Source organism: Eublepharis macularius, chromosome 3 (assembly GCF_028583425.1).
Source record: "Eublepharis macularius isolate TG4126 chromosome 3, MPM_Emac_v1.0, whole genome shotgun sequence".
NCBI lineage: Eukaryota > Metazoa > Chordata > Lepidosauria > Squamata > Eublepharidae > Eublepharis > Eublepharis macularius.
The window spans coordinates 39199928-39227179 of NC_072792.1; the positions used below are offsets into that span (position 1 = coordinate 39199928).

The window sequence follows — 27252 nt, forward strand, 5'->3', positions numbered from 1 at the left end:
CCATTAAAATCGCCTGCCAATATTATTTGGTCATAAGACAGTTCATCTAACTGTTTTTGTAAGTCCGTAAAAAAAATTTCTTTTGCACCATTAGGCGCATAAATTCCAATCACCAATGTCTTTTTTGAATTCCAAATTATTTCCACCGCCAAATATCGAGCTTCAACATCACTGAACACCACTTTAGGCTGTAGTTCCTCCTTTATATACAACACAACACCCCTCTTTTTCTGTTTGGAGGCAGCTATAAATTCTTTTCCAAGTTTTGCCGTTTTCAAATATTTTACATCTTGCTTTCTAATATGTGTCTCTTGTAGGCATACAATTTTACATTTCTGTTTTACAAGCCAGTGGAAAATAACCTTACGTTTACAAGGTGAGTTTAGTCCATTTACATTCCAAGATATAATTTTACACTCCATGATCAAGGTTTTGTGGATTTTGGTAAGTCCTTTTCATTTTTACTAATAAAATCCTCCATTTCCTGGCCAGATCTGATGCTCTTTCTTACTCCACCAAACTCAAATGTCAGTCCCTCTGGTATTTCCCATCGGTATTTTACTTTCATTTCTTTTAACATCTGGACTAGCTCTCTGTATTTCTTTCTTTCCAACAACACCGATCTGGGCAGTTCCTTCATAATTCTTACCGCCTTTCCATCAACTTCTAGTGGATCCTGAAACTGTTTGGTCACAATTAGTTCTCTTGTATTTCTTGTCGTAAATTGCACAATCATATCCCTTGGTAACTTCCTCTGAGACGCAAATTTTGAATTAATTCTGTACACCACGTCTAGGAGAGCTGCAATTTCCTCTTCCTCCTTCCCCAGGTACTCTGCCAAAATTTCTGTAATCTGCTCTCGGGCGGTCTTTTCCTCTGTTTCCGGGATCGAATGAAATCTTAGCTGTTTTTCCATTTGTTTACTTTCCGCAATGGTCACTCTCGCTTTCAGTCCTCTCATCTCTGTCCTCTGCAGATCCATCGTGTTTTCTACTACCTTCACTCTCTGCTGCGTATCTGATATGTCTTTTACCATCTCTGCCATTTCCGATTTAAGTGTTTCTTTAAAGTCTCTAAAGTCTTTTGCCATCTCCTGTATCATACCTTTGAGCTCTTTATTGCCTTCTGTAACTTCAGAAACTTTTTTATCCAGATTCTCCATCGCAGCTTGCCACTCCTTCTTCGACATTGTGGGGCTAGATTTACCACGCTCCCACGAGTCTGCCCTTTTCCTTAAATCCGTGGCGCTGATTTATTACTTCCAATTGCTTTAAAAAGTCCCAATTTACTCAGTTTTTGTTAAAAGTTGTTTTGCTCAGTCCAAAATGTCGGGCATTTTTTCTCTATGGTTTTAACTTGAAGCAAACGCCCTTACCTTCTTCCAAGATGTCCTACTTCCTGTTTCCTTGAAGCCAAAACTTTGCCCTTCTCCGAAATGGCGAACTTCCACTTCCTGTATTAACACAGAGCGCCTCTTGCCAGTCTCTTTATGGTCCTGACGTACTTCCTGTTTCTTTAATGTTTGCAGCAGTTCTCGCGATATTCAAGCTTTCCCACAGTCCAGTATCTCTTCCCACTTCAGGTATGTAAACAATATCCAATTGTCCGCCTTAACTACTGTTTAAAATGTCGCTTTTAAAATTTTCCCTTGCCGGAATCTTCCCCTTCACTTAATCAGTCTGTTGCAGTTTTTAAGTCCAGTTTTAAACTTTATTACTTGCTTAAATCTGTCCCGGTTTGAGAGATAGCAATCTTTACCTTCTTAAACGTCTTTTCTTGGGTTGTAATCGCTGCTTCTTTTAATCAAACGAATCCGTTTCCCTTGCTGCTTAACGAAGCTCGGGCATGCAGGTCTTATGCCAATACAATTGACTCCTGAGCCGCTGCAGAGATCTTGGCAAACCTGTCTTCGGGTGGGACCTCCAGGGCAGGAGGGAGCTCGTTCCTTAGAGCCCCCCACCACCCGAGATCGACGCGCCCTCAGATGCAGTGCGTACTTGCCTGTTCTCCGCCTGAGAACAGGGGGCCACGGGCAATCTGTGTCCCTCCAGCCTCCACAAACAGCGGCACGGACAGCTCAGCTCTTAGAGCTACTTTAGACCTTCATGGATCCCGAACCGGAAGTCCCTCATAGGCTTTCCCATATGCTCTCTAATGTGTTCTGCCCAAGTTTTTTGCTAACAATGCTCCAGATGTCATTCAGCCCTTTTCAGGTCTCCTGGTGCTACAGTAATCCATGCAGCTACATTCCTACACAAGGATAAAAGAGGACACTGGCAAGCAATCCTATCTGTTGCTCCAAGGAGTCTAGTATTCTAGGCTCCTACCAAAACCCCAGCAGAGTTGCCATGTGGTGTCTAAAGCACTCAAAACATTCTGGAATACTGCCAAATCCATCAGTATCCAATGTTGGACCATGTTAAGGGAAAGGAGGGGAGTTAGCAAAAATGGTGGAAGGTGCAAATCCAAAAGTTCTTGTTGTTTACAGTTTGATGCATTATACGTTTACTCAGAGCTCTGATGCGTGCAGTGGGGTCATTGCCAAGTAATTTATTTATGTATATTTATAGCCTGCTTTTCTTCACAGTGGGGATCCAAAGTGGCTTACAACATTCTCCCTTCCTCCTTTTTATCCTCACAACTCTGTGAGGTAAGTTAGACTGACTGTGGGTGACTTGCCCAAGGACATCCGGCAAGCTTCTATGGCACAGTCAGGATTTGAACCTGGCTCTCCCAAATCCTAGTCCAACACACTAACCACTACACCACACTGGTGGAAAGTGTCTGTGGGATTGCAGTTTATTTAGTTTAGTTCCCCACTAGAGTATGTTCTGGAAAATTTGGAAAGCTAAATTTATGTTGTCTTTCTTTCCAGTATACTGGCAATCTTCCCACTCTTAAAAAAAATCTCCCCACCACAACATTCTCCTTTTCATTCTTTTCTCTAGTTTCCAGCAAAGCAGTTGTTCCTCAACAGAAGAAAAGGCATATTATGTTCAGTTTTTCACCCATGTGCTGATGGGGGCAAGTCCCCCTTGCCCTCCCTCCCACTAAAAATCAGCAATTGAACTTAAAATATCAGTTCTTAAAATACCTGCAGTGGAACAATTCATTTTTTTTTTCAAAACATATCTATTCCCTGGAGGAGAGTGTGGGTGTGAGTGGGTGTAGGGTGTGGCAGTGTGTGTAAGTTCGAGCCCTTTTTCTCCTCTACTATTTACCTCATTGTAATGCCTGTACTTGGCATTAAGTAATGCTCAGGTAACTGCATGGCCAGGTGGAGCAGAGTCCCTCTGCCAGGGATTTTCCTCCATCCACACACATACTCATATTATTTCCAGACTGTCAGCTTTCTTCCTCTCCAGTTTGATGCATGAGAACTGATAACGTAAAACTATTCTGCATGTCTTCTGAAACCCTCCATTCCTTTTATTATTTCACATCATTCTGAGAAAGGTCTTGGGTAACACAATGGACATTTTGTTCTGTTCTTCTCCGTCATGGAATCCCTCATCATGGTGGTTTGAAAATTGGATGTGGTTACTCTACACATACTCTGAGATTCTTTATTCCTAGATCGGGGAGAGGGGGGGTCTTGAGTTCAGAGCTCCTGGGGCTTATTTATACTTAAAATACATGCCCTCTGTTTTGAAACTGTTATTCTTCATCTGTGTCCTGCTAGCTGTAATTACTCAATGGTTATGCATGTAGGAGGAATTCATGGTCAGACACCTTTTTTCTTTTTAACAACAACAACATTCGATTTATATACCACCCTTCAGGACAACTTAATGCCCACTCAGAGCGGTTTAAACAATTCCAGGACTGAGTGCTGATACAGGCAAGCTCTTGGGCTAATTTCTAGTGAGCTCTGGTTCAACTTAAGCCTCACACTGCTTAGATCCTATACCGGATATTCTTGTGTAGACTAATGGTTTGGAGAAAAGGAGGCACATGAAAGACTGTTTCCTGGTTATCTAATCCCTCTAGATCCAAAATTAATCTTTCTGAACCAATGGGAGACAGCAAACATCCCTAATATAAGGAAAGAATTAATCTGCAATTTCTTGATGGCAGCCAAATCACTACTAGCATCATACTGGAAATCACCCAAAATCCCTACTGTTGACAGTTGGTTAATTAAAATATGGGATTATTACACCCAAGACAAGATCTCAGAACTTATTGGTCAATCACAACTCTATCCAAAAGAAACAGACTTTGTTCCCTAATGGTTTCCCTTTTTTGAATTCTTAACTGTTAACGATATACATCCTCCTAAACATCATCCTTTTTCTACTGATTACACTAAATAATGCAAGTTTACTTAACGCTACAAAACATGTTAATGTCTTAATTTTTTACAAAATGGAAGTTTTCTGTTCATATGTTGATTTGTTATGTGTAGTTATATTTAATTGTTATCTGAAATAAAATACTGGAAAAGAAAAAACTGTTTCCTGTTCAGTTGTCCACCGGGTGTTAAGCCGTAAAAGGTGATGTTGCTTTTTGCTGGTACTTGCTTAAGCAATCTTGTAATTACATGAAGATATCCAGTCTGCTTGAGAGGCAGTCATCTGTGGGATCCAGGGTCACCCAGTGATCTTCATGGCTAAATGAGGATTTGAATCCACATCTAACATTCATACCACTACTCCATCCAAGCTCTTCGGCAATCATGTCCCTGTCATAGACACACCACATGTCATTCAAGGTGGGAAGGATACTTGCATTGGGAGGTACTGCTTTATGATGGACCAAGCACATACAATGTAAAGACATCTAGATTTCTTAAGAATGCCCATTATGCTTACGCTATTAATTGCAAAATATTCTAAGATGTCCAGATTCAGCTGTCAAAAATAGTTTCAACTGTTGGTTTTACAATTTGCCTGGAAATTGCATTCCTGTATATTTTGTTTTAAGTTGAATGTGTCACCAGAGTGTGGTATGATAGAACAATCTTGCTAAAGCTAAGCAAGGTCTAGTCAGTGCCGGTATGGGATGGTGCCTATGTATTCTGCTGTGAGTTCGGTGAAAGAAAGGTGGGATACAAATGTCATAATGATTAACAAACCTTTTAATGACACCCTGTTTGCTACAGAAATGTTGAAAACAAGGCATGTTTCCAATAGTCAAAGGCCATAGTCATACATTCCAATAGTCATACTAAAGGCCAATCCTCCATTACCATCAAGCCAAAGCAAATATTAGACTGTAGGAATCAGCCTTGCTTGGAAGAAGTGGAGAATTCCAGTAGTAGCTTAGAGTGTTTTATCTACCTTGCCAATTTAATACTTTATTTACTGTAACACACCCTATTGGATTCTGGGGATGAGTGCAGAATTTTTACTGGTCTATTAAAAAAAACCCCTCTTCCTGCAAGTTTGAATTTGTAGAGTTTGAATTTGTCTTCAGCCATAATGCCTTTGTGTTTAAATAATAGTACTTTGTGATTTTTTTTTAACAGGGTGGAATGATTAACTGGAATCGTCTCTTTCCTCCTTTACGTCATCGACGTAATGCAAACTATCAGGAAAATCATCAGACTGAACATGACGTGCTTCCTCCAGGCGAAGTGTCTGAAGAACAGGTGAACGTTTACATATTCTTAGACTGTCTTGGCTCAAGAAAGCCAAGATTTTGTGGCTTGTAATGATGCTGCTTCTCTTACGGCACATCCACAGCTTCTGATGTTCCATGCTTTGCCCAATAGTTCACAACCAGGTACATAGAAGAGAGAGCCCCGTGGCACAAAGTGGTAAGCTGCAGTACTGCAGTTCAAGCTCTGGTCACGACCTGAGTTTGATCCCGGCAGAAGCTGGGTTCAGGTAGCCGGCTCAAGGTTGACTCGGCCTTCCATCCTTCCGAGGTCGGTAAAATGAGTACCCAGTTTCCTGGGGGTAAAGTGTAGATGACTGGGGAAGACAATGGCAAACCACCCCGTAAAAAGTCTGCCAAGAAAACGTCATGATGTGACGTCCCCCCATGGGTCAGTAATGACTCAGTGCTTGCACAGGGGACTACCTTTACCTTTAGGTACATAGAAAGTGTGGCTTTTTTTCTGGGGTATTGTGGCATTGAATGCTGAAAACCAGCCATACAGCTCATACAAGCCAGTGCCGGTCTTACAGTAGTCCCTATCCTTCAAAACTTGGAGGCCCACAAGGGATAGAATACACAGCAGAAATTTTTTATTTTAACATCAGATTTGAGATTTACATACTTTTCCATTTCCAGCCTTCTCTTGCTTTACCAGACTTAGTTCAGTCAGTGCTCTAGAAGCTGACCTACTAAATCTCAGCAGGGTCATAGGGGCAAATAGGTGGTTAGGTATGCACACAAGGGGCCAAGAATAGTGCAGCTAGGGTTACCATACACCCACTAGGATTGGTGATCTCCACTCTAGGGATCGCCAGAAACTTTAGGAATCACCAGAAACTCTATGGTTTTCCCATAGAGATTCCAGTATTTCCTACAGAGCTGTAGAAGTGCAAGATTCAGGTCCAGTCTCACCTTAAAGACTGGAAATCTAGTTGGTTTTGATGGTGCTACTGGAGTCGAACCTTCCACTAATGTTATATCTCTCATTCTAAAATATCAACTTATGTAAACTCCCCTCTTTATGTATTCCAAAAAGTCGAAAGCATTAAAAATGATTCTCACGCCTCTGTTGTCACACCACTGTTATATTACAATCGATCATCACGGAAATGTTATTTTGTTATTCTTATGACAAATAGAAGGAAAATGAATATTAACTGGTTACAGAACTTTAACTATTAAATACACAGGTCATCTGTACTTTTTATGAGTTTTAAGGATTCAATAGAATACTATGATTGCCGATACGGACTTCAAAATCCCTTTCAAAATTCTGTGACACATCTTTCACATTAGCAAGGCTATTGGAGAATTTTAAGAAGAGTATGTCACACAACTTTTACATATGAGCTCGCATGTTCTGCTTCACTGCATCCTAATGTGCAGTGCATACATGTTTCAAAAGCACCACCTCAGCTGCTCTTAGGGTTGCCAGGTATGGTCTGGCAACTGCAGGAGTCTGAGGAGGGCAGAGACAATCATTTACTTTGCAAAATGATAATTTTTACACAAATAACTGCTTGTGAAGTGCCATTCCACCACATGTGGTATATCTTGAACCTTGTAATACATTGGTATGATGGATTTCGGCAAAGCTTTTGATAAGGTTCCCCATGACATTCTAATGGGTAAACTGGAAGACTGCAGACTGGACTATAGGACAGTTCGGTGGATAGGGAACTGGTTAGAGGACCGCACCTAAAGAGTGGTGGTCAATGGTGTTTCATCAGATTGGAGGGAGGTGTCCAGTGGGGTGCCGCAGGGCTCAGTTTTGGTCCCGGTACGTTTCAATATTTTTATCAATGATCTGGATAAAGGGGTAAATGGGCTACTCATTAAATTTGCTGATGATACCAAATTGGGAGGAGTAGCAAACATCCAAGAAGATAGAGTTAAAATTCAACAAGACCTGAATACTCTGGAGAAGTGGGCGGTTGTGAACAGGATGCAATTTAGCATAGATAAGTGCACAGTATTACATCTGGGCCACAAAAATGTGAAGCACAAATAGTGGATGGGGGATACACTTCTGGGTAGTAGTGTATGCGAAAGAGATCTTGGAGTAAGAGTGGACTGTAAATATGAGCAGTCAGTGTGATGTGGTGGCAAAAAAGGCAAACTCAGTCTTGGGTTGTATCAAAAGAGCCATTGCATCGAAATCGCAGGAAGTCATAGTCCCTCTCTATACTGTCCTGGTGAGGCCACACCTGGAGTACTGTGTGCAATTCTGGAGGCCTCACTTCAAAAAGGATGTGGACAAAATTGAGAGGGTGCAGAAGAGAGCGACAAGAATGATCAGGAGTCTAGAGACTGAGCCCTACAAGGAAAGGCTGAGGGCCTTGGGAATGTTTAGTTTGGAGAAGAGGAGATTGAGGAGGGACATGATTGCTCTCTTTAAATGTTTGAAAGGCTGTCATTTACAGGAGGGCAAGGAGCTGTTCCAGTTGCCAGCAGAGGATAGGACCCGAAACAACGGGCTTAAATTACATGCAGAAATGTACCAGCTAGATATTAGGAAAAACTTTCTCACGGTCAGAGTAGTTCAAAGGTGGAATCAGCTACCTAGGGAGGTGGTGAGTTCCCCTTCACTGGCAGTTTTCAATAAGAGGCTGGATAAATATTTGTCAGGGATGCTTTAGGCTGATCCTGCATTGGGCAGGGGGTTGGACTAGAAGGTCTGTATGGCCCCTTGTGATTCTGTAACTAATCTTAGTTAGGCATGGGTAAACACTACATTAGCTGCCTAGTTAAGGCTCAGGCTGAGAGATGGACCCTTGGAAGCATTCCTACACCACATTTTCATCTTAATGACAGCCAGGTAATTCTTGTAGAAATCATCCCAAGAGGAAAATAATAGTGAGAACAAGCCCTTATTATTCTATTATTCACTCTTCTAGCAATTTATAATTGTTTTCTTCAAATGACTATATTAAACCATTGAGTTTATTAATAGGGTATGATTTTTGGCATAGTTATTACAGTGTGCTGGAGAAAGCATGCAAAACATAATTGCTTGGATTTAGACTAGACATATCTGCAGACACAAAGGGTATGATTTCACTGTCTCCTGCTCCTATCGTGGCAACCTGAAATGCTACCAGGAACAGGATTTCACAAGGCATTTTGGGTTGCTGTGGAAGGGGGTAGGTAGGAAATTAGCACTGTATGGGCGGAAGTCCTATGGAAATGTTGAGCCGGGATCCAACTGATTGTGATAATAGCCACATGAACATCTATGTTAGAAATAAATGTATTGGGTGAATTCTTTTCTTTGCATGGTGTAATTTTATAAGTTTTGCTAGGAAGTCTTTAGGCTATGAGTGCATCCTAGAAAGAAGTTACATAGATAAAAGAGACCAACTTCATGTAGCTGTGATAAAATGGTTTCTCACTTTCCTTAAAAGCATGCATTGTACCAGAGATTGCAATCTTGTGCCTTTTCCTGAACAGTTCACTAAAACATACATCATGTTGGTTGTTTTTAAAAATTCCAGATAAAACCTTTTTTTCCCTCTTGGTCTTATTTCTTGGACAGGTTGCACGGCTCATGGAAATGGGATTTTCCCGAATAGATGCTTTGGAAGCATTGAGGGCTTCAAATAATGACCTTAATGTAGCTACCAACTTTCTACTCCAGCAGTAACACGAACCTGCAATGAGGAACTTTAAGCAACACTTGAAGTGTGCTACCTAAAGGAGGACCACAACTACCTGTTGGATAGATCCTGAAGGCTTTAGTAACAAAGAAGCTCTTGTCATGTGTGTCGTATCAGAAGAGCGATGATGGATGGTCCTGAAAATACATGTCCCTGAAAGGGGATACTTACTGGCTGGGTTACTCCTGAAAAGTACTGTCAATATGTTATCGCTTCAATATTTATTTTGGAAAATGGGGTGTTGTTTCAAAGCATGAAGTCTATTACCATTCCTAGTAACTAGGAAATGGAGAGCAGGAAAGCTGGGAGGGAGGGAGGTGGCTCCTTTTGCCAAACTTGCAGAATTCTTTCCTCTTGTATTAAGATTTTTTTCTAATCATAAATATTTTTGAATACAGTGTTTCTTTCATCTGCTTTGTCACAGCTTTAAGAAATGTCAGAACTACTTGGTCATGTGATTTCAATAAAGGAAGAGAGGTCTGCTATATCATTCTTCAGCGGATTCTGTTCATGTTTATGAAAACAGGTTCTTCTCCAGTCTCTGCTTTTGTTTCTAAAAGGGATAATAATAAGGTATCTTGAATATTGGCAGTTACATGAAGTAGCCATATATATGTGTTTGTGTGTGCACCGTCAAGTCGTAACCGATTTATGGCAATCCCGTCAAGGGATTCTCAAGACACGTGAAAAGCAGAGGTTATTTAGTTTTGCCTTCCTCGGCCGAGCAACGGAATGTGGTTCCCCATCCGAGTACCAACCTGCTTAGCTCCTGAGATCTGATGAGATCAGACTTACCATGGCATTCAGAATAGATTATGGGTGTGAATCACAGTGAACCTTGACTGCAATCAAGTATGGTGCATGTACTATATGCATACACTCTCTTCATGACATTGAGATATATATTTTATACATTGACATAGACAACTATAAATGCTTTGGATCCAAGCATTCCATTCTTCTAATGGTGAAGCCTTCTACTGGTACAAGGAGGCTTCCACTGTCAGAACTCGGCTGTTGTGCTGGAGCAAGGCTTCATGCACTGGCAGAGCCTTCTTGCATTGAAGGAAGGTTCCCAAGTTATCAGACCTTCTGGATCCAACTCAATCCATATAAGATAGAAGAACTGGTCACAGAACTCAGTCTTACGCGTCCCCACTTTTTTATGAAATTGAGCCAGTAACACATTGCATTTGCAGTAACCTTTTTTGTGGTGTGTTTAACACCACTTTCTTGTCAGTAAAGGCTTCTTTGTCTCAGTCATGAGATGATTGGGAAAACGGTTTCCACAGGATTAAAAACACTAAAAGAGCTTAAGAACATCTGTGTAATCACTTTCAGAATAAGCCTTGATTTTGTGCTGTGCCGGTTTCGTGCATATTTTTCAAACAGTGTGGTTTGGTTGACTCTGTATGTTGTTCCGATGTTATCTGATTTATTTGTTATCTTGTTGATCTTTCAGATTGAGTGCCTTCTGCATGCAGTCTTCTGTGGGTGTTCTATCTAAATTCAGAATCGCATGTCTAATTTCACTCAAAAGATTTATAGCAAGGCTAGCACTTGCAAACAAGAGCAGGTTGAAAGAAAGAAGAGCAGGTTGAAAGAAAGAAAATACAGTCAACGAACTCAGCAGCAGGATTCATGCAGCTTGCTATAGGATAATTGATTCCCTAGGATCGCTGAGTGCTAGAAGAATTTTCTGATTGAAATTGTTCACTCTTGGGATGAGGGGATATCTTTTCTGGCCTCCTTTATGAGGATTAAGTTGCAAAATTCACAGAGCTGCAGGCAAAACCAGAATGTGGCAAACAGCAAAATCTGCAGGACAGAAGAAGTGCAACCCCACAGACACAAAAATAACTCTCTATAGTGTACAACTCCTGTAGACTACAGTTCATTTCCACAAACCCTTGTGTTGGTTAACCCACTATACCTCCCATCCCAACCCTTTTCCTCCCACACCCACCTAGATCTAGCTAATTTTTCTCACTCAACTTGCCCAAGTCTTCTCCTTTCTACTGCTCCCATTCAACATGGCTTTTGTCCATGTATGTCCCATGATCTACAGCATAACCTTTGGTTTGTGGTGGGGTACTCTTCCTTTTTGCTGACAGAAAAGTTGGTTGGATCCAACCTCACATACCTAACTTAGGCACTTGTACAAATCTTATATGGCCGAACTAACCATGAAAGAGGATGGGTTAAGTGGAACCTATTACTAGATACATTTTTACTTGGTTTGCCTCGGGCATGTGTGCATGGGCATTGGATCATGCTCTTCCACAGATCAGGGGCTTGGTCTCTCTGGTCTACCCTGTCATTTTGACCTCCTGGTTCCCTACCGTGTGCTTTGAAGGCAGTGAAAATGATGTTAATGTTATGTATTGACACATTACCACCCTGGTTGGCATTAGCATGAGGTTCTGTACACAACATCATTGCTTTTTCAGGTGACTTCTCGTGATCAACATAATACTGAAACTCTAAATCAGAGTATATAAAATTCCCATAGCCATTTAACGCTTAGCCATTTAAGTGTTACTAAGAAAGACGGGGCCCCACAAGCTGCTGCCATCTGCAGATTATATCCATGTCATTAAAAATTGAAGCTGGAGTTGTAAATTAAAATGTTAACCTATCTTTTCACCATACTTAGTTTGCTCAGTTTGAACAAAATGTTGACAAAGTTTTATTGTTTGAACAGCATCCTTCAGTGCAATGAGGATTAAATGTAGTGACTGTCTTAGCTGGCTGCATTAAAAGGTATTGAGTCTGAGCAGACGTTGTGTGATACAGAAGTTCAGTCTGTGATGATTAATATGTGATGAATGTGCATGAGTGAACCAGCTTGTCTTTGAACCTGTCTTTGAATCATACTTTCCCAGCGATGGCTGTCCTTCCACAGTGTGAGTGTTGTGGGAGGCACACTGGCAGGTATGACATTTGAGCACGAGACAGAGAAGATGATGAGGCTTGTATGAGAAACAAAAGTGTTTGAGAGAGTGGGGAGGGGTTGAATTTGTGAGTCTGTCCAAGGAACAGATAAACTGGATGTTTGTAAAAATGAGATTTTTGCTGCTTATTAATACACAAATGACTGGCTGGGGTTGTAGATAAAACCAAGATGTTTTGCTTTTCTTGATCTTACAGTGTAGAAGAAGCAAGACTTTCCAGTAAGTTAACACCCAGATAATCTGAAACACAGCGGAACTAAAATAAAATAGAAGCCTGTTTCCTGGGTGGTTGTAAGAATCATTTTAAGAATAAAATTTTAAAACCAGAGAAAATAAAACATACAGATGAATCAAAATGACTCAGTTCCGCTGACCCCTAGTAATCAAGCCCCAACATCTCCAACATCTCACTATGCAAAAGTATAAAATGGCCATCTCAGTAGTAAAGAGAGGGTCAGATAAGAGTGTTAAAGTACTTTTTGTTCCATTTTAGTCCAATGGGAAAGATTTAATTTTTAAAACATAGTTTCCCTGTCATCTGGCCCCCTCTACTGCACTATGGTTAATTGTGCAGTGTAGATATTTCCAACATTCAACAAGATTTCCTGTTTTGATTGTGCTCCTTGCTCCTGTCTCTGATTGATACATTTTAAAACACTGCTTTTAAGCTTACTGATGTAAGTATCAGGATTTATAGGTAAAGTCCTTTTCCCGTTCAAGATAATTGAGCTGTGAAAATAAAGTTAGGAACAAAGGAGAGAGAGCTTATAATGAGGAAATCTTTCCCAGCATCCACAATGAAGTAATTGCCATATCCATAAAAGATTTATATAGTTCTTCTAGATTCTCTACATTTGAAGTTGTTGTGGAGAAAATATATTAAACAGTAACAACATCTTTTGCAAATGGCTACTGAGGAACAGGAGGTTTCATACTTGTTGAGCAGCTATTTCCTGAATAAATAAAGGGACAGCTGTTGGTAACAGATGTCTCTGGTTTATCTAACCCTTTTGATAAGTTTTATTTGACAGGTGAGTTTTCCTATTGGTGCAAAGTTTCAAATGCTCTGATACCACTCATCTATACTGGGGGAGGAGGGGCAGTCAGCCAATCTCTAGTGGTGGTCTGTTTCCATTTACACTTCCAACATGAGGGAATTAACAGCGTCCCAGTGTAACACATTTTGATTGTCAGTGTAGACATCTCAGAGTGCAGTATCTGGGTTTGGAGTTATCACTTGGTTGGCTGTTTTCCCAGTTCTGTCCTTAATGTTTAAAAGCCTCTTAACTTTTTCTATCCCAGATTCATGCTGTGTGTTCAGATGGGTGCATGTGTCTTCAGCTGCCACTGAATATCTGTATCAGTATTTGTTTTTATTAGATGTCTAGCTTGATTCCAAAAGCAAGAAGAAGGATGAATTTCTCAGGCTCCAGTATAGTTTTCTGTACTGTTGTATAGTCACTTACTATCCGTTTTTTAAGATAATAGAAAATCCATTATCTTACAGCATAATGACACAAACACAAAAATAACCACAACCATTCTAAAGCCAACATTCTTGTCAGATTTCTTCGAATGCCACTAGAGGTCAGCCTTTCAACAAATTCCCACAATTGTACAAGTAAAAATGATGGAAACTACACTAGTGGCCAAAATTGTGGAAACCTTTTGGGAAAAGTGTATTTTTGAGGTTTGATGGCTCATAACACCACTTTTTTGGGGAGTGATACCATGAAATTATATATCAATGGAAAGATAATTAAAACAAGAATGTAATGCATTAACTTTTATGAAGGAAAATTTTTTAGAACAGTAGTTCTAAAGAAGAAAATTGAAACATAGAAAAAATGAGTTATACAACAATTCTCACCATGTCAGTTAATACTTAATTGGGTAACCTTTTGCTTTAATTATGGCCTTACAACGCCTTCCCATGGAGTGAACCAAGTTTTTTAGTTCTGCAGCTGTTATAATGTGAAACAACGATTGAGTTATTGCTTCTATTAATTGTGGTTTATTGCTGGGTTGCTTCTCGCTAACCAGTTCCTTTAGTCAGCTCCATAGATTTTCGATGGGGTTAAGGGCCGTCGTCACACGGGCCCTTATTTCGTCAGTTTTGCACTAGAAATCATTTCTTCTGTTATCGTTATTAGAACAGATTCTCCCATCTTTTGACGACTGCTTGCACTTCCAGTCAGTCACATTAAAAGGGAAAAGCACAATTTGACAGAATAGCGCTATAGCACTATAAGGCTAACGTTTTTTTAAAAAAAATTTCTTTGAGGCTTAATTGCCATTCGCGCTGGGGCTTGTGGGAGTGTAGGGCAGGAGAATCAGATGATCGGGGAGAGTGAGCATTTTGGTGTTGCAAAGCGTTCATAGTTGATCCAGGGCGTTCACATAGAAGTGGATAAAGACGACATAAAAAGTCACAAAGCATGAATTGGGGAGAATGGCAAAATCGCAAGAGAGCCGGAATAAGGTGAGCATTCAGCGGGAGATAGCACTAGTTTGGCGCTAAATTTATGGCCGTGTGACGACGGCCAAGGTCTGGGCTATTCCCAAGCCATTCCAAAAGTGGAATATGATTATCTTGAAACCACTTTTTGCACACAGCAGCAACAAGACATGGAGCTGAATCTTGTTGAAATATAAATGCTTCATTATCTTGGAAAAGATCACGTGTGGAAGGCTTCAGTTTGGGCTCAAGTATTTCATTTATGTATTTTGGGGCATTTATATTGCCATTTATCACGCAAATTCTGCCCACTGTCATACAACCCCATATCATAATACTAACTGGGTGTTTCATGGTGAGTGTAATGCAATCAGGATGCAAATCTTCCCTGATTCTTCTCACATATTTTATGCCATCATTACCAAACGGAGATTTTGGTCTCGTCACTCCAAATAACACGGTCCCATTGTTCCGCTGTCCAATTAACATGGGTTTTAGCCCAGTTTAAACTTTTCAACCTTTGTTTGAGAGAGAACAATAGTTTTTTCGTGGAATTCTAGCATTAAGACCAAATTCCTCCAGTCTGCGCCGAACAGTCCTTGCACTCAACTTCACATTGAATTGCGCCATTTTGTTCTGTATACACCCCGATGATTTTCTTCTGTCACCTAGGCTCAGTTTCTCAATTCTTCTATCATCCCTTACTTGTGTGCACCTTTTCCTGCCTTTTCCAGTCTGGTTTTGTAGTGACTGAGTTGCCTTATACCTCTTCAAAAATTTAGAAATTCCACTTTTGGTTAAGTTTCCACCAATTTTTCTTCTAATTTCTTCATAACTGTAGCCTTGTTCACTTAATAGTACTATTTTACATCGCTTTCTGGGTGACCAGTCAACTCTTTGTGCCATTTCTTTGATTGTATTACATTGAATGGCTACATTCAAATGAAGGAAAGCTACTTCATATCAACCTAAGAAAGTTGTGCTTCCTTTTTTCTGATTATTTGGCTATGACATTTGATAGAATACAGATAATTGAACAAACTTTGTTGCATTACATTCTTGATTAAATTATCTTTCCATTGATATATGATGTTATGGTATTACTCCCCAAAAAGTGGTGTATGAGCCATCAAACCTCAAAAATGCACTTTTTCCAAAAGGTTTCCACAATTTTGGCCACTAGCGTAGGTTTGTATTTACTCTTAATAGCATTGTAGATGACTTCCAGGCCTGTTCTGTGGACCAGGTTTCAAACTGAAAGGTTTGACAGTAACCCATATAAATCTATATATGTACTGAATATTATCTATGGACTATAACATTTTAATCCTACCCTTTTATGAGTTTAGGACAACATACATGGATCTCTTCTTATTCTCACAACAACCCTGTGACCATAAGGTTAGGTTGATACACAATGACTTGGCCAAGGTCATCTAATAAAGTTTCATGGCTAAGTAGGAGATTTGAACCCGCTTCCCTATCTTAGTCTGACACTCTGACCTAACTGTAGGGTTGCCAGCCTCCAGGTGGTGGCTGGAGATCTCCCAGAATGACAACTGATCTCCAGGCCACAGAGATCAGTTCCCCTGGAGAAAATAGATGTTTTGGGGTGTGGACTCTATGGCATTATACCCTGCTGAGGTCGTTTTCCTCCCCAAACCTTGCCTTCTTCAAGCTTCATGCCCCAAGTCTCCAGGAATTTCCCAGTGGCGGGTATCCTCCTGACCTTTAGGGGGGCACCACTTGTGCCCGTGCCATCGGTTTGGAGTTTGGGCGTGATTCTGGACTCTTCTTTGTCTATGGAGGGCCAGATCGCGGCTGTGGCTCGGGCAGCCTTTTTCCACCTTCAGCAGGCCCGGCAACTGGTGCCCTACCTTTTGGCCCAGGACCTAACAACAGTGATCCATACAACAGTCACCTCCAGGTTGGACTACTGTAACTCACTCTATGCAGGGCTGGCCTTGGGCTTCAATGTGTCCAGAATGCTGCTGCGCGAGTCCTGGCTGGAGCTTCATGTAGGACACATATTACGCCTATCTTGCAGCAGGTTCACTGGCTCCCAGTAGAATTCTGGATCTGGTTCAAGGTTTTGGTTCTGACCTATAATGCCCTAAACAGACTGGGACCAGCATACCTAAGGGACCATCTTTCCCTGTATGTGCCCCAGAGAGCACTGCATTTAACCAGAAAACATCTACTGGTGGTCCCTGGCCCTAGGGAGGCTTGGCTGGCCTCTGCCAGGGCCTTTTCGGTCCTGGCCCCAACCTAGCGGAACTCTCTGTCAGGACACTCGGATCCGCCAGGATGTTGTATCATTTAGGTGGGCCGGTAAGGCAGAGATGTTCTGCCAGGCATATGGTGGAGGCTAATTTTAGTCCATCAGTGCCAAGCCTTCCACCCGTCTCCCTCTATGAGGAGATATGGAGAGCCCACTGCTGGCTTCCCTGAAAAGGAGTACAGTATTCTATCTGTCTGCTACTTCCTCCCCTTTTTGTATACAGACGGAGAGAGTTCAGGACTGCCCTGTCTTGGAATGGTTTTATTGATTGCTGCTTTTATGCTGTGATTATTGTTTTTATGTTGTATTTTAATCAGTGCTGTACCTCACCCTGAGCCCGCTTGCAGCGAGGGTGGGTTAAAAATATAATTAATAAATAAATAAACTTAGAGCTGGCCGCCCTACCTAACTGCCTCCCTGTACAGTGGTCTTTGTCATTGCTACATGGATCCATCTTTCTCCGCAAATTATTGCATCACTACAGAGGTGTCCAGTTGATGGCTAGAAATGGCATGGCAAAACATAGTCATGCATTGAAAATCAACATCTGAGCACAAAGGCAATCATCAGATAACCCCTTCACCATGATATATGCAGCCTACAAATTCAGCATGGTGTAACTCAGCTACTGCAAAGAAAGAAAGTGCAAATAAGTTTCTAATCCTTGGCCACTGACTGGCTGTGGCTTCTAGTCATCTTGGCACTGTGCAGATTTGTCCTTGCAATCTTCAGTCTGAAGATGAGGGCACAGATAAAGGTGGTGGGAGAGAAGGAGAGAAGAAAGCAGGAAAAGAGGAGAAGCTACAGGAGCTTTCAGGGATGGGAAGAGGAAAGAGTGGAGGAAGGAAGGAAGATTATATGTCCCAACTGCAAGTCCTGGTGGGTCCCCCATTAGTTTATGTGTAATCTCCAAATGGACCAGTTTGCATGTAACATAAAACAGCAGCAATTTAAAACGTAATTAGAAACATATTTTTAAAATGAATAGGACGTGAAGGGTCCAGGTAGGCTTACCAGTTGCTTACTGGTAGTGGGCAATTTCCCAGGGATTTTCTGGGTTACTCGCCAATCGTCCTCCACTGGCAGGCAACCCAGGAAAGCACACACCAGACATGCTTCTGGGAGGGGGGCACGATGACATCACTTCCTGAAGTGATATTGTTGAACTGGATGCGAGGTTGCTCTCACACTTAATTGGGGGCAATTTTGCCCCCAATTGGGCTAGAATTAGCCCTGCATAAAGCACGTGAGCATGCCTGTGGCCAGAGTGATTACATCACTTTTAAGAAGTGATGTCATTACACCTCTCTGAGATAGGGTTGCCAGGGACCTGGAATCTCTCGGCGAGAGATCCCCAGGTTCCTGGGCTCTCCCGGCAGGGGATTTGGAGCTGGCACTTACCCCAGTTTCTTTCTTTGCATGCGTGCACGCTCCCAGCTCGTGATGACATCACTTCCTGGATTGACATCATCACACAGGGGGGTCAAAGGATGCCCCTGGGTCAAAGGGGCCCTTGTTCTCGCCGGCACGGGCTGCTCTCACTACTGTGGCCGCGGCCCACTCTTGTTTGGAGCAAAGGGGCTGCGGTGGCGGTGGCAAGAGCAGGTGGCAGTGGCAGCGGTGAGAGTGGGCCACAGCGCTGGCAGCAGCGGTAAAAGTGGGGCTCTCTTGCTGCCGCCACTGCCACCCGCTCCCGCCGCCACCACCACTGCCCACTCTCGAAGCACAGGAGCACAGCCACCCACCTGGGGGCGCAGTGCACCACCTAGGGAGGGGTGCACCCCCCACCAGCCAAGTAAGTGGGCATGGGGGGCAAAAGGTGGGATCGGGGGATCTCCTGCCCCGGGTGGGGGAATGGGAACCCTACTCTGAGAGCTTGCATGTGCTAGGAGCTCTCGGAGGGTAAGTCCCAGGTCCTCCATCTCCCACCAGGAGGGGATAGGGACCTGTGAACTCTAGGTCCAAGTGCCTAGATTTGTACGTATATGTACAGCAGACAAGTTGCACTTGCCCTTCACTTAAACCGATAACATAATTCTAAACATGTTAATGAATTAAGTGGTTCTTACATTCAAATAAGTGGGTTTAGGGTTGCCACTTTTAATTGTTAGAGGCCTGAAGGAGAGAACTGAAAGATGAAGGACTGAATGTGAATACCAACCCCAAAAAATTGTTAGCTTTCCCACAATGCAAAATCGGAATAAAACGATGACAGTGTTTCCTTTGCCAGGGACTGGTACCAGAAAATAGGGACTGTTAAAGTCTATGTGATCTGATACAGGATATAAATTTCATACACATTAGCAATAGTACATCTGCTGAGGAAGACTGCTTGATTTCCATTTAAGCAAGGCTGCAATTGTAAACACACTAGAGAGTAAGTCCCACTGAGAATATGTACATAGGATTGCACTGTTAATGAGATTGCAGCCCAAATGGCACCGTACCTTTTTGAAAACTATGTACCTTGTGAGGTTTTTCCTTTGTGTTCTGGCCAGAGCCACTCCCAATGTACTTTTTATATACTGATTTCCATGCAATAAAATTTTTACCATACCTTATAGACTGGTGCCGTACAGTATATATGTCAGAGTAGAATTATTGCTTTGCCTGCACAGCAAGTTTTATGTGTTTAGAAGTCCAGTGGTACTTGCTTTACTTAAGTGATAAACTTTTATAATGAGTCTGGAGTGCACCTTACTTAAAAGTAGTGGCTTTAATTTTAATCTCTGTTTGCATGTTTATTAGAAATGTGGTTTGGTTTATCAGAAAGGAGCCAAAGCAGCATCCCGCCTTCAAGTATAATGAACTGGTTGCTTGCCTAGTCAAAGTCTATAAAGGTGAAAATATTTTAATTTACAAACTGAATGCATAAAGCTCACAGAGTTTTAATTATTAACATTCACAAGAGGGGGCCCTTTTGAATTTCTTGGATAGGATTCTGACCATGTTTCTAATGATGGGCATTCATGATTTGCCCTGTACGGCACTTGGTTAAGTTTTCTGGAGTAAGGTAGAGGGGCAGGGCAGCATGGAGATGCTCAGATCAATTTCTCACAAAACGTAATTCAAAAATCAATCAAGAGGCCATCTGTTCCTGGTATCTTTCCCCTGCCCTGATGCAAGTTCTTCAGCATCTCTGTTGGGGCATCCAGCCAAGATCTTGTGATTAGAAAGAGGAGGGGTGATCTGCTCTGGATCACTTTGGAAACACTGTGATCCATTTGGCTGTACTTCTATTTCACATCTATGGCAAAAAAAATACATTATACTGAATCTTCTAGAAAGCTGTCTTCTTGATTGCTACATGCTATTTTGGCAAAGGTATTTCTTAAATTCATGCTTGCTAGTTACTAGTAATGAGAGCCGCTGAAGCAGTGACAAGGAAGATTTCAAGGAAAGTGGGAAGAGAGGAGCCAGCTCTAGGATAGTAAAACTACTTTAACTGGGGAGGGGGGTGTCTGCTGTTTTTATTGTACACTGGGTGGACAAAAAGCCCTTTGATATAGAAGAATTTGGTCCTTGAAGTTGAAGATGGTCCTTACAGAGGCATTGTTTCCTATGTGTACTGTAGGGGTCCCCAACCTTTTTGAATCATGGGCACATTTGGAATTCTGACAGAGTTTGATGGGTGCAGTAATAATATGGCTGCTACAGCTTACATTCAGTCACGCAATCAGGGCTCATTTCGAGGGGGAATGTGCCGGAACGCAGTTCCGGCAGTTCCCCAAAGAGATCACATGTCAAGTGGCCCTGCCCACCTGACTCTCGGCCATTTTGGGCCTGTTTCAGCCTGGATTGGGGCTGAAACGGCCTGGATCGGGCCTCTGACGGGTGCTGGATCACTCTCCCACTCAGCAGCGGCCTGATCCTGACCATTTTGGGCCCCTTTTTGGCCATTTTCAGCCCCCTTTTTGCCATTTTGGGCCCAATTTCGGCCCTGAATGGCCAGGATTGGGTCCAAAACAGCCAGGATAGGTGAGGTCAGGGGGTGTGGCATATGCAAATCAGTTATGCTAATGACACAATTCTGGTGATGGCAAGGGGTGTGGCATATGCTAATAAGTTATGCCGATGAGTTATGCCAATGAGTTCCTCCAGCTCTTTTTCTACAAATTGATCCCTGCACGCAATGATCCTTGTGCTGGGGAAGCAGTTTCTGCCCAAGCAATGTTTTTAAAAATCCGCATAATCAGTCAGTACTAGAAAGGCAAAAAACTGTTGTCTGTGTACTGAGCAAGTAGAGAGATTAGAGAGGTGAGAAGAGATTATATGAGGGAAGAGTGCAAAAGACAAGACAAGGGGTTAAGAGTACAGGGGCCATCAAGAAGGAGGTCTCAGTTAATAGTTCTTATTTTCATGTGTACAGCGGTAAATTAAAATATGCTGTAAGAACATGAAAATATTAGAGATGCAGTTTGAAAAAATAGCTAAAAATGAGAGAAATGACAAATGAGAATAGCTACCAGATCACAGTACAATTATATTACCACTCCTGCCCCAATATTTTAAATTTTTGGCCATCGGACTTACTTGGAACATTTATGCTCTGCAGTACTGCCAGGATTGGCACCGAAGGCGGCTTGTGATCATGTACCTATTTCCTTTTGGTAGCTCTACCATGTAGATTTTAAAAATCTGCACCATAGGGCCACCCAAAGCTAGGGTAGACTACCAAGTTTGTAGAAAACTTAAATTTTGAAAAGATGCAGCAACCCAAGATGGCATGGTTCTCAAGACAATTGGCAAAGGGAGGGTGAGAGGCCATGAGGACTGCAAAGAGAAGGGGGGGAACCAGGAGGGGATGGGGGGAAATGGATCATCTGGGGAGGAGGCAAAGCAGGAGCCAGAGCAAAGAGGAGAGCAATAGGGGCAAGGGTAGAAGCAGCAGAAACAGCATGGCAGGGATTTACCCTTCCTCATGAGTTCCCCTCCTTATGCTATACAAAAACGAGAGAATTTCAATTAAAAGTTAATCCAGGTAGCTCTTCCAACACTGCTGGAGAACTGGGGCAGGGGCATGGGGACAAGGTGGCAAAAATCACACTCCCTGGCCACTAGGGATGCCAGCTCCAAGTTGGGGAATTCCTGGAGTTCTGGGGGGTGAAACCTGGAGAAACCTGGAGGAAGTGGGGTTTGGGGAGGGAAAGGACCTTGGCATGGTATAATTTCATAGAGTCCACCCTCCAAGGCAGCGATTTTCTCCAGATGAACTGATCTCTCCCTGGAGACTGGTTGTGATTCCGGGAGATCTCCAGCCACTACCTGGGCTGAATCCACATTCACCCATTACCCGCTTATAAATCGCTTTTCTTTCGGTTTCCTCCAACCCGCAACTTTTCCTTCTCCGTTCACATTCAGGCTCCCCATCCGGCTTTCTCGCGCGAGCCTCCGGTCACACGTCCGCTCGCCAACCGCTTTTGTGGGCGGTACCTTTTTTTCCCTCCCTTTTTTTTTATTTTTTTTGAAAACACTTTTCCGTTATTTCGTTTTATCGATATGAGGAAACATCAACAAAGCGACAAATCACGTGAACATCTCGATAGCCACTGGTTAACTTTTTTGGGCGGGCGATTCGAATGGTCTATAAAAGGGAAGGTTCTCGGCAAAATCTATTTGTGGGTGTGAGCGGATGGTTGGTGTGCTTGGTGTCGTTGTGGTTACTGTTGCCGATTCGGTTGTGGGTATGGATCCTATAGTCGCCCTCATCGGACAGCTGATGTTTACGTTGCTGGCTTGCCAGACGCAGCTGCTTCTTGCTTACCGGCGCTATTCAGCCCAACGCCGCAGAGCTGCAGCCAGGATTCTGTTCCAGGATTCAGTCTCCACCGTCGCCTGGACGCGCTCCAGAATACGGCGCCGGCAGCGCTTCCAACATTGGTTCCTGCTTGCGCAGATGGAGGAGCCACGGCAGCACTGGGTATACCCGAGAAGCACCGACTGGTGGGAGAATATCGTGTTGGTGCACTGGGATGACCGTCGGTGGATGCGCCGCTTCCGGATGTCCAAGAGGACCTTCATCGACTTGGTGGAAGCCCTGCGTCCAAGGCTGCAGCGTCAAAACACCTCCCTTCGCTCTGCAATATCGGTGGAGAGACGAGTCGCGGTTGCAATTTGGTGGCTGGCCAGCGGAACAAGCTACCAGGTGGCGAGCGATCTGTTCGGGATTGGGAAGTCAACGGTAGCCTCCGCGGTGGTCGAGTTCTGCCTCGCGGTCGAGGTGGAACTTCTATCGAAGACTGTCTCCTTCGGAAGAGCGATTGGACAGGTAATTTTTATTTTGAAATATCAAAATTTCGCTATTACAATTTATCGTTTAAAAAAAAATTGTGACATTAACGGAACGACCAGTACACAACACTCTGGTGTGTATATCATCCCCCTCTCCCAGTCATTTTAAAGGTAATTTTGAAACCCTCTCAAAATCTACAACGCTATGTGTTTGTTTGAGTGTGAGTGAACATTGCCCACAGACACCTTAAGCATGCAATGGCATTCAACCCTCATAGTGTGTTCTTCCACCACACAAATCCCTTTTTTTTAAGAAAAAGAGGGGCAACAACTGACACACACACACACCCCTCGCCGTGTGATCTGAAGCAGTTAACAAAATGAATTGTCGTGGAGAGGGATTGCCTTTTTTGCCTCTGTGATATAAACATTTGGTTTACATAGGTGGGGTGGTGTGCAGGAATGCAGTTTGGTCTTTCCCCCTACTGTGTGACCCAAATCGTTACACAGTTGTCGAACACCTTCTCCTAACCCTCCTTTGTCAAACCTCCAAATTTAGGAATACTTTGAAATATGGGGATACAAGTTTACCCCCCCTCCCATCCAATTCTCCACGAATCCTCCTAAAATCTCCATGGTTTTCTATGGGGAGAAACGTCTCCCTTCATGGTGGCTCTGGGTGGCATTGTGAAAGCAAAGTAAACACAACGTGCAAGTCACCTTATCCGACCTGTTATCCCACTCTCCAACAATTTCTAGTTAATTTGTTACCTGGGGGGATGTTTTGGTTTACCCCGAAAAACAGTGCCTCATACACCGCCAAACACCTGTCTCCAGGGTTAGAAAAAATAGAGGCCTCTGTGGCCCGGGGTGGAATTTTGAGTCCAGAATGAACCCAATTGTCATGGGCCCGTCTCACACCCGTTCTCGTTCCCTCTAGCAAGGCACAAGACGATCCCAATTTGGTGGGCCAGTTAGTGGCCTCAAAAAGATGCTGATTTTTAAACCACCAACGGTCACCTTTATTGCCAAAGGGTGAGAAGAGAGAGACTTGTGTGGATATGTGGATCATTCAATTTAAATTACACCAAACATAAGAGAACCTCCACCCAACATTTCAGAATGCAAAAAAATCCTAAATTCAATTTACAAAAATAACCCTTTAAGGTTGTTTAAGAACTAGACATCGCTGAGTGATGATGATTCTTTAAAGCACAGTTTGCCTGATAGCACTATGACTTTTTTTTTCCTTTCTTTTTTCTTTCTCCCAGATAATGGACGGTTTCCGTAGAATGGGTTTCCCGCACTGTGTGGGAGCTATTGATGGAACGCATATCCCAATCTGCGCTCCTGGAGGCCGCCCAGATCAGTACGGCAACCGCAAGAACTATTCCTCGATTCTGCTCCAAGGCACAGTTGATCACCGGGGAAGATTTGTGGACGCCGAGGTGGGGTGGAGTGGGAAGAACCACGATGCCTTCGTGTTCGCCCACTCCGCCTTCTGTGTTGCCATGGATAGTGGCTCACTAATTCCGGGAAACCCTTTCATGGTGGTGGACGGTGTAAGAATACCCCCGGTGGTCATTGCCGATGGAGCCTACCCCATGCGTAGGTGGCTTATGAAGCCCTACGGGAGAACGGCAACCACACAAGCTCAGAAAATGTTTGACACCCGCCTATCGCGAGCCAGGAACGTGGTGGAATGTTGTTTCGGAAGACTGAAGGCCAGGTGGAGGTGTCTGTCACACCGCCTCCAAGTTAGGGAGCACAACGTCATCGCTGTGGTGACAGCATGTGTTGTTTTGCACAACCTCTGTGAAAGCCGGGGACATCCCATCACTGGCCGCGGAGCAGCCCCAGAGACAATACTTGTTTCTCATGGAGAGGGACAAGAGTTGACCACCCATCACAGGCATCTTGCCGAAGGAAAGGTGGTTAGGGATGCCCTGGCCAAGTATATGGGCCTAGATTCGACAAGTTGATGTTGCCTCCCTCAGTGCGGCAAGTGATGGACATCGGCTAACCTGCTTCAAAAAGCTGCTAAACCAAGGGGAACATAAATGGTCTCAACCAGCAACTCTAATCTGTGTAAATAAAAAAAAAATTTGGTTAACTGAACTCAAAAGACTATTGATTATTGGGGTGCTGTCAGACAAGCGGTGGATGTGAATTCAAGTCCTGGCACATGCAGACAATACATTCCCACACAGCTGAGTGGTCCCCCGCATACATCGTTCACAGTTGGTCATGGTATTTTTGGCCAAGTCTGGAATAGGCCCCCCCCCCAAATTTCCAATTTGGACTGCAAGTGCTCCTCCCAAAGATATAACTTAGCCGCATGTTGCAATCAAGGGGGGGGGAAGCGCCACTCGATTGGTAACTGCTGTGTTTCACTTTTTGCAGGAAGGCTGTTTAGAATGGTCACTACATGAGTGATGCCACTTACACAAAGAAACACAAATGTGATTCTTACTGTAATTTCATTGTATTGTCTGATGTTAAATATTCCTAAACTTTGGGGATTGCGTTGAAAAAAAAAAAGGGAGTCAACATTGGAAACGATTGGCCATCATCTTATACCTTGATGATTCCATTTGATCCCAGAAAGTTAAGAATTTTAAAACAGACATACATGACTGGGGCGACAACTCCTTAACACACATTTATTTCAAATACAATAGATAAAGACCATTAAGGGGTCACCAGTGCAATGGAATCTGTCAAATGAACTTTGCTGCCAAAAACCATGATATGTGGCAAATAAGGAGGGCAACGCAGAACATAGCTCCTCAAAGCGTCAGCCTCTCCCTGGCTTTGCCAACACAGGAACGCCTCGCTGCTGCCTTCTTCGGGGTTGCCTGTGAGGCAGGTAGGGCGGTTTGCCCATAATCGTGTGTTGGGGGGATGATTTGACGCTGTTGGGCGAGCATCTGTCCCAATGACTTCAAAGTGTTCACAGCATCAGACATCACCGAAATGTTCTGTTTCCAGGCCTCGGCAAACTTCTCACTCTCCATTTTAGTGTGATCCAAGAATTCCCTCTGAATCTTGTTCTCATCAGCCTTCCAACTGCACAGCATCTCTCTGTCCGTTCGCCATTGGGAAACCTGGACATTGTGCTCCTCTCGAGAACGGCGCATCATATCATCGGCTACTCCATAGAGTGCTGCGTTTCTGCGTCTCCTGTTTCTTAGTTGGAATAGTCTTGTTCCCGGTGAAACTTCTGCTAGGCATCTGTTATCTGCCCCGTCTGCTGTGGATGTAAGTCAGAGCAACAGATCAATAAATTGTTAACATCTCAGACATTATTCAGAAATCTAAGCCTGCAGAAAAGGATGCAACATGTTTTTTGGTTGGCCAGCAGCAGGCTTCATAGTTTGGGCACTTCCCCATGACTTCCAAAACCCACATAACAGATTTCGGCCTAGTTCATCCCGTTGCCCCCGCCGAGGCCAATGTGTTCCACATCTTTTGATAACCATGCATGCACAAGCATCAAGGTTTTTCCATAACTGGAAGGCTTTTACAATGCCACTTGCCATATGGGTTGTACAGAAATAACATGGAGGACATACTGGCAGCAGTCAAAGCTATTATGTTTAAAACTGCGTTAGTGAGAGAGACCAATTTATCTGCTTTAGATAGCGAGGAGACGTGCTGTGTCCTGATCTGCCTTTTACACCAATGCTGACCAACGTTGCTCTTGCAATGTGCCACAGTGAGCACATTCTGACCATTTTCAATGTTATGCCAAATCAAGAATTTCCTTGAAATCCTGACAACATCAGAACATATATGGTGGGAGCAACCATTAAAGAGGATAGGTGATCCAAGACGGTGTCTGGGTGTCCCTCAGAATTAATTTTTGGAACTGTGATTCATGTCAGTGCAGATCACATCAACAGTGTTGGCATTATCAATTGAGGGGTGCAAGGTGCAGTTCAATGCGCGCTGCAGATCTGAGAAACCAGCCAACAAATGCGAGAAAAAATACATTGACAAAAATCTTACATGATAAATGGGAAATTTCAGCTACCAGTGGGAGAACACTACACTCTTCTGGGAAAA

The 27252-nt window shown here is 43.1% G+C and overlaps 2 protein-coding genes across 2 annotated transcripts in view; both read left to right on the top strand.

The window, feature by feature from the left end:
• UBAC2 (UBA domain containing 2) overlaps window positions 1-9745 on the top strand; it is a 115357-nt gene extending 105612 nt beyond the window's left edge. The window contains exons 8-9 of the mRNA XM_054974614.1: window positions 5471-5593; window positions 9140-9745. Of these exons, the coding sequence (XP_054830589.1) occupies window positions 5471-5593; window positions 9140-9247 (231 nt within the window). The 3' untranslated portion in view covers window positions 9248-9745. The remainder of the gene's footprint in view (window positions 1-5470; window positions 5594-9139) is intronic.
• Window positions 9746-22235: 12490 nt separating this feature from the next.
• LOC129326514 (uncharacterized) lies at window positions 22236-25443 on the top strand. Its single transcript, XM_054974710.1, has 2 exons — window positions 22236-23221; window positions 24456-25443. Exons 1-2 carry the CDS (start codon window positions 22586-22588, stop codon window positions 25164-25166), a joined length of 1347 nt encoding a protein of 448 aa, XP_054830685.1. The 5' UTR covers window positions 22236-22585; the 3' UTR covers window positions 25167-25443.
• The last annotated feature ends 1809 nt before the right edge of the window (window positions 25444-27252 follow it).

What these genes read in the sequence shown, in the direction of transcription:
- LOC129326514 (XM_054974710.1), top strand. Translation starts at nt 22,586, where the DNA reads ATGGTTGGTGTGCTTGGTGTCGTTGTGGTTACTGTTGCCGATTCGGTT. An exon ending in TCGGAAGAGCGATTGGACAG is followed by an intron (nt 23,222 to 24,455) that starts GTAATTTTTATT and finishes TCTTTCTCCCAG; the next exon opens with ATAATGGACGGTTTCCGTAG.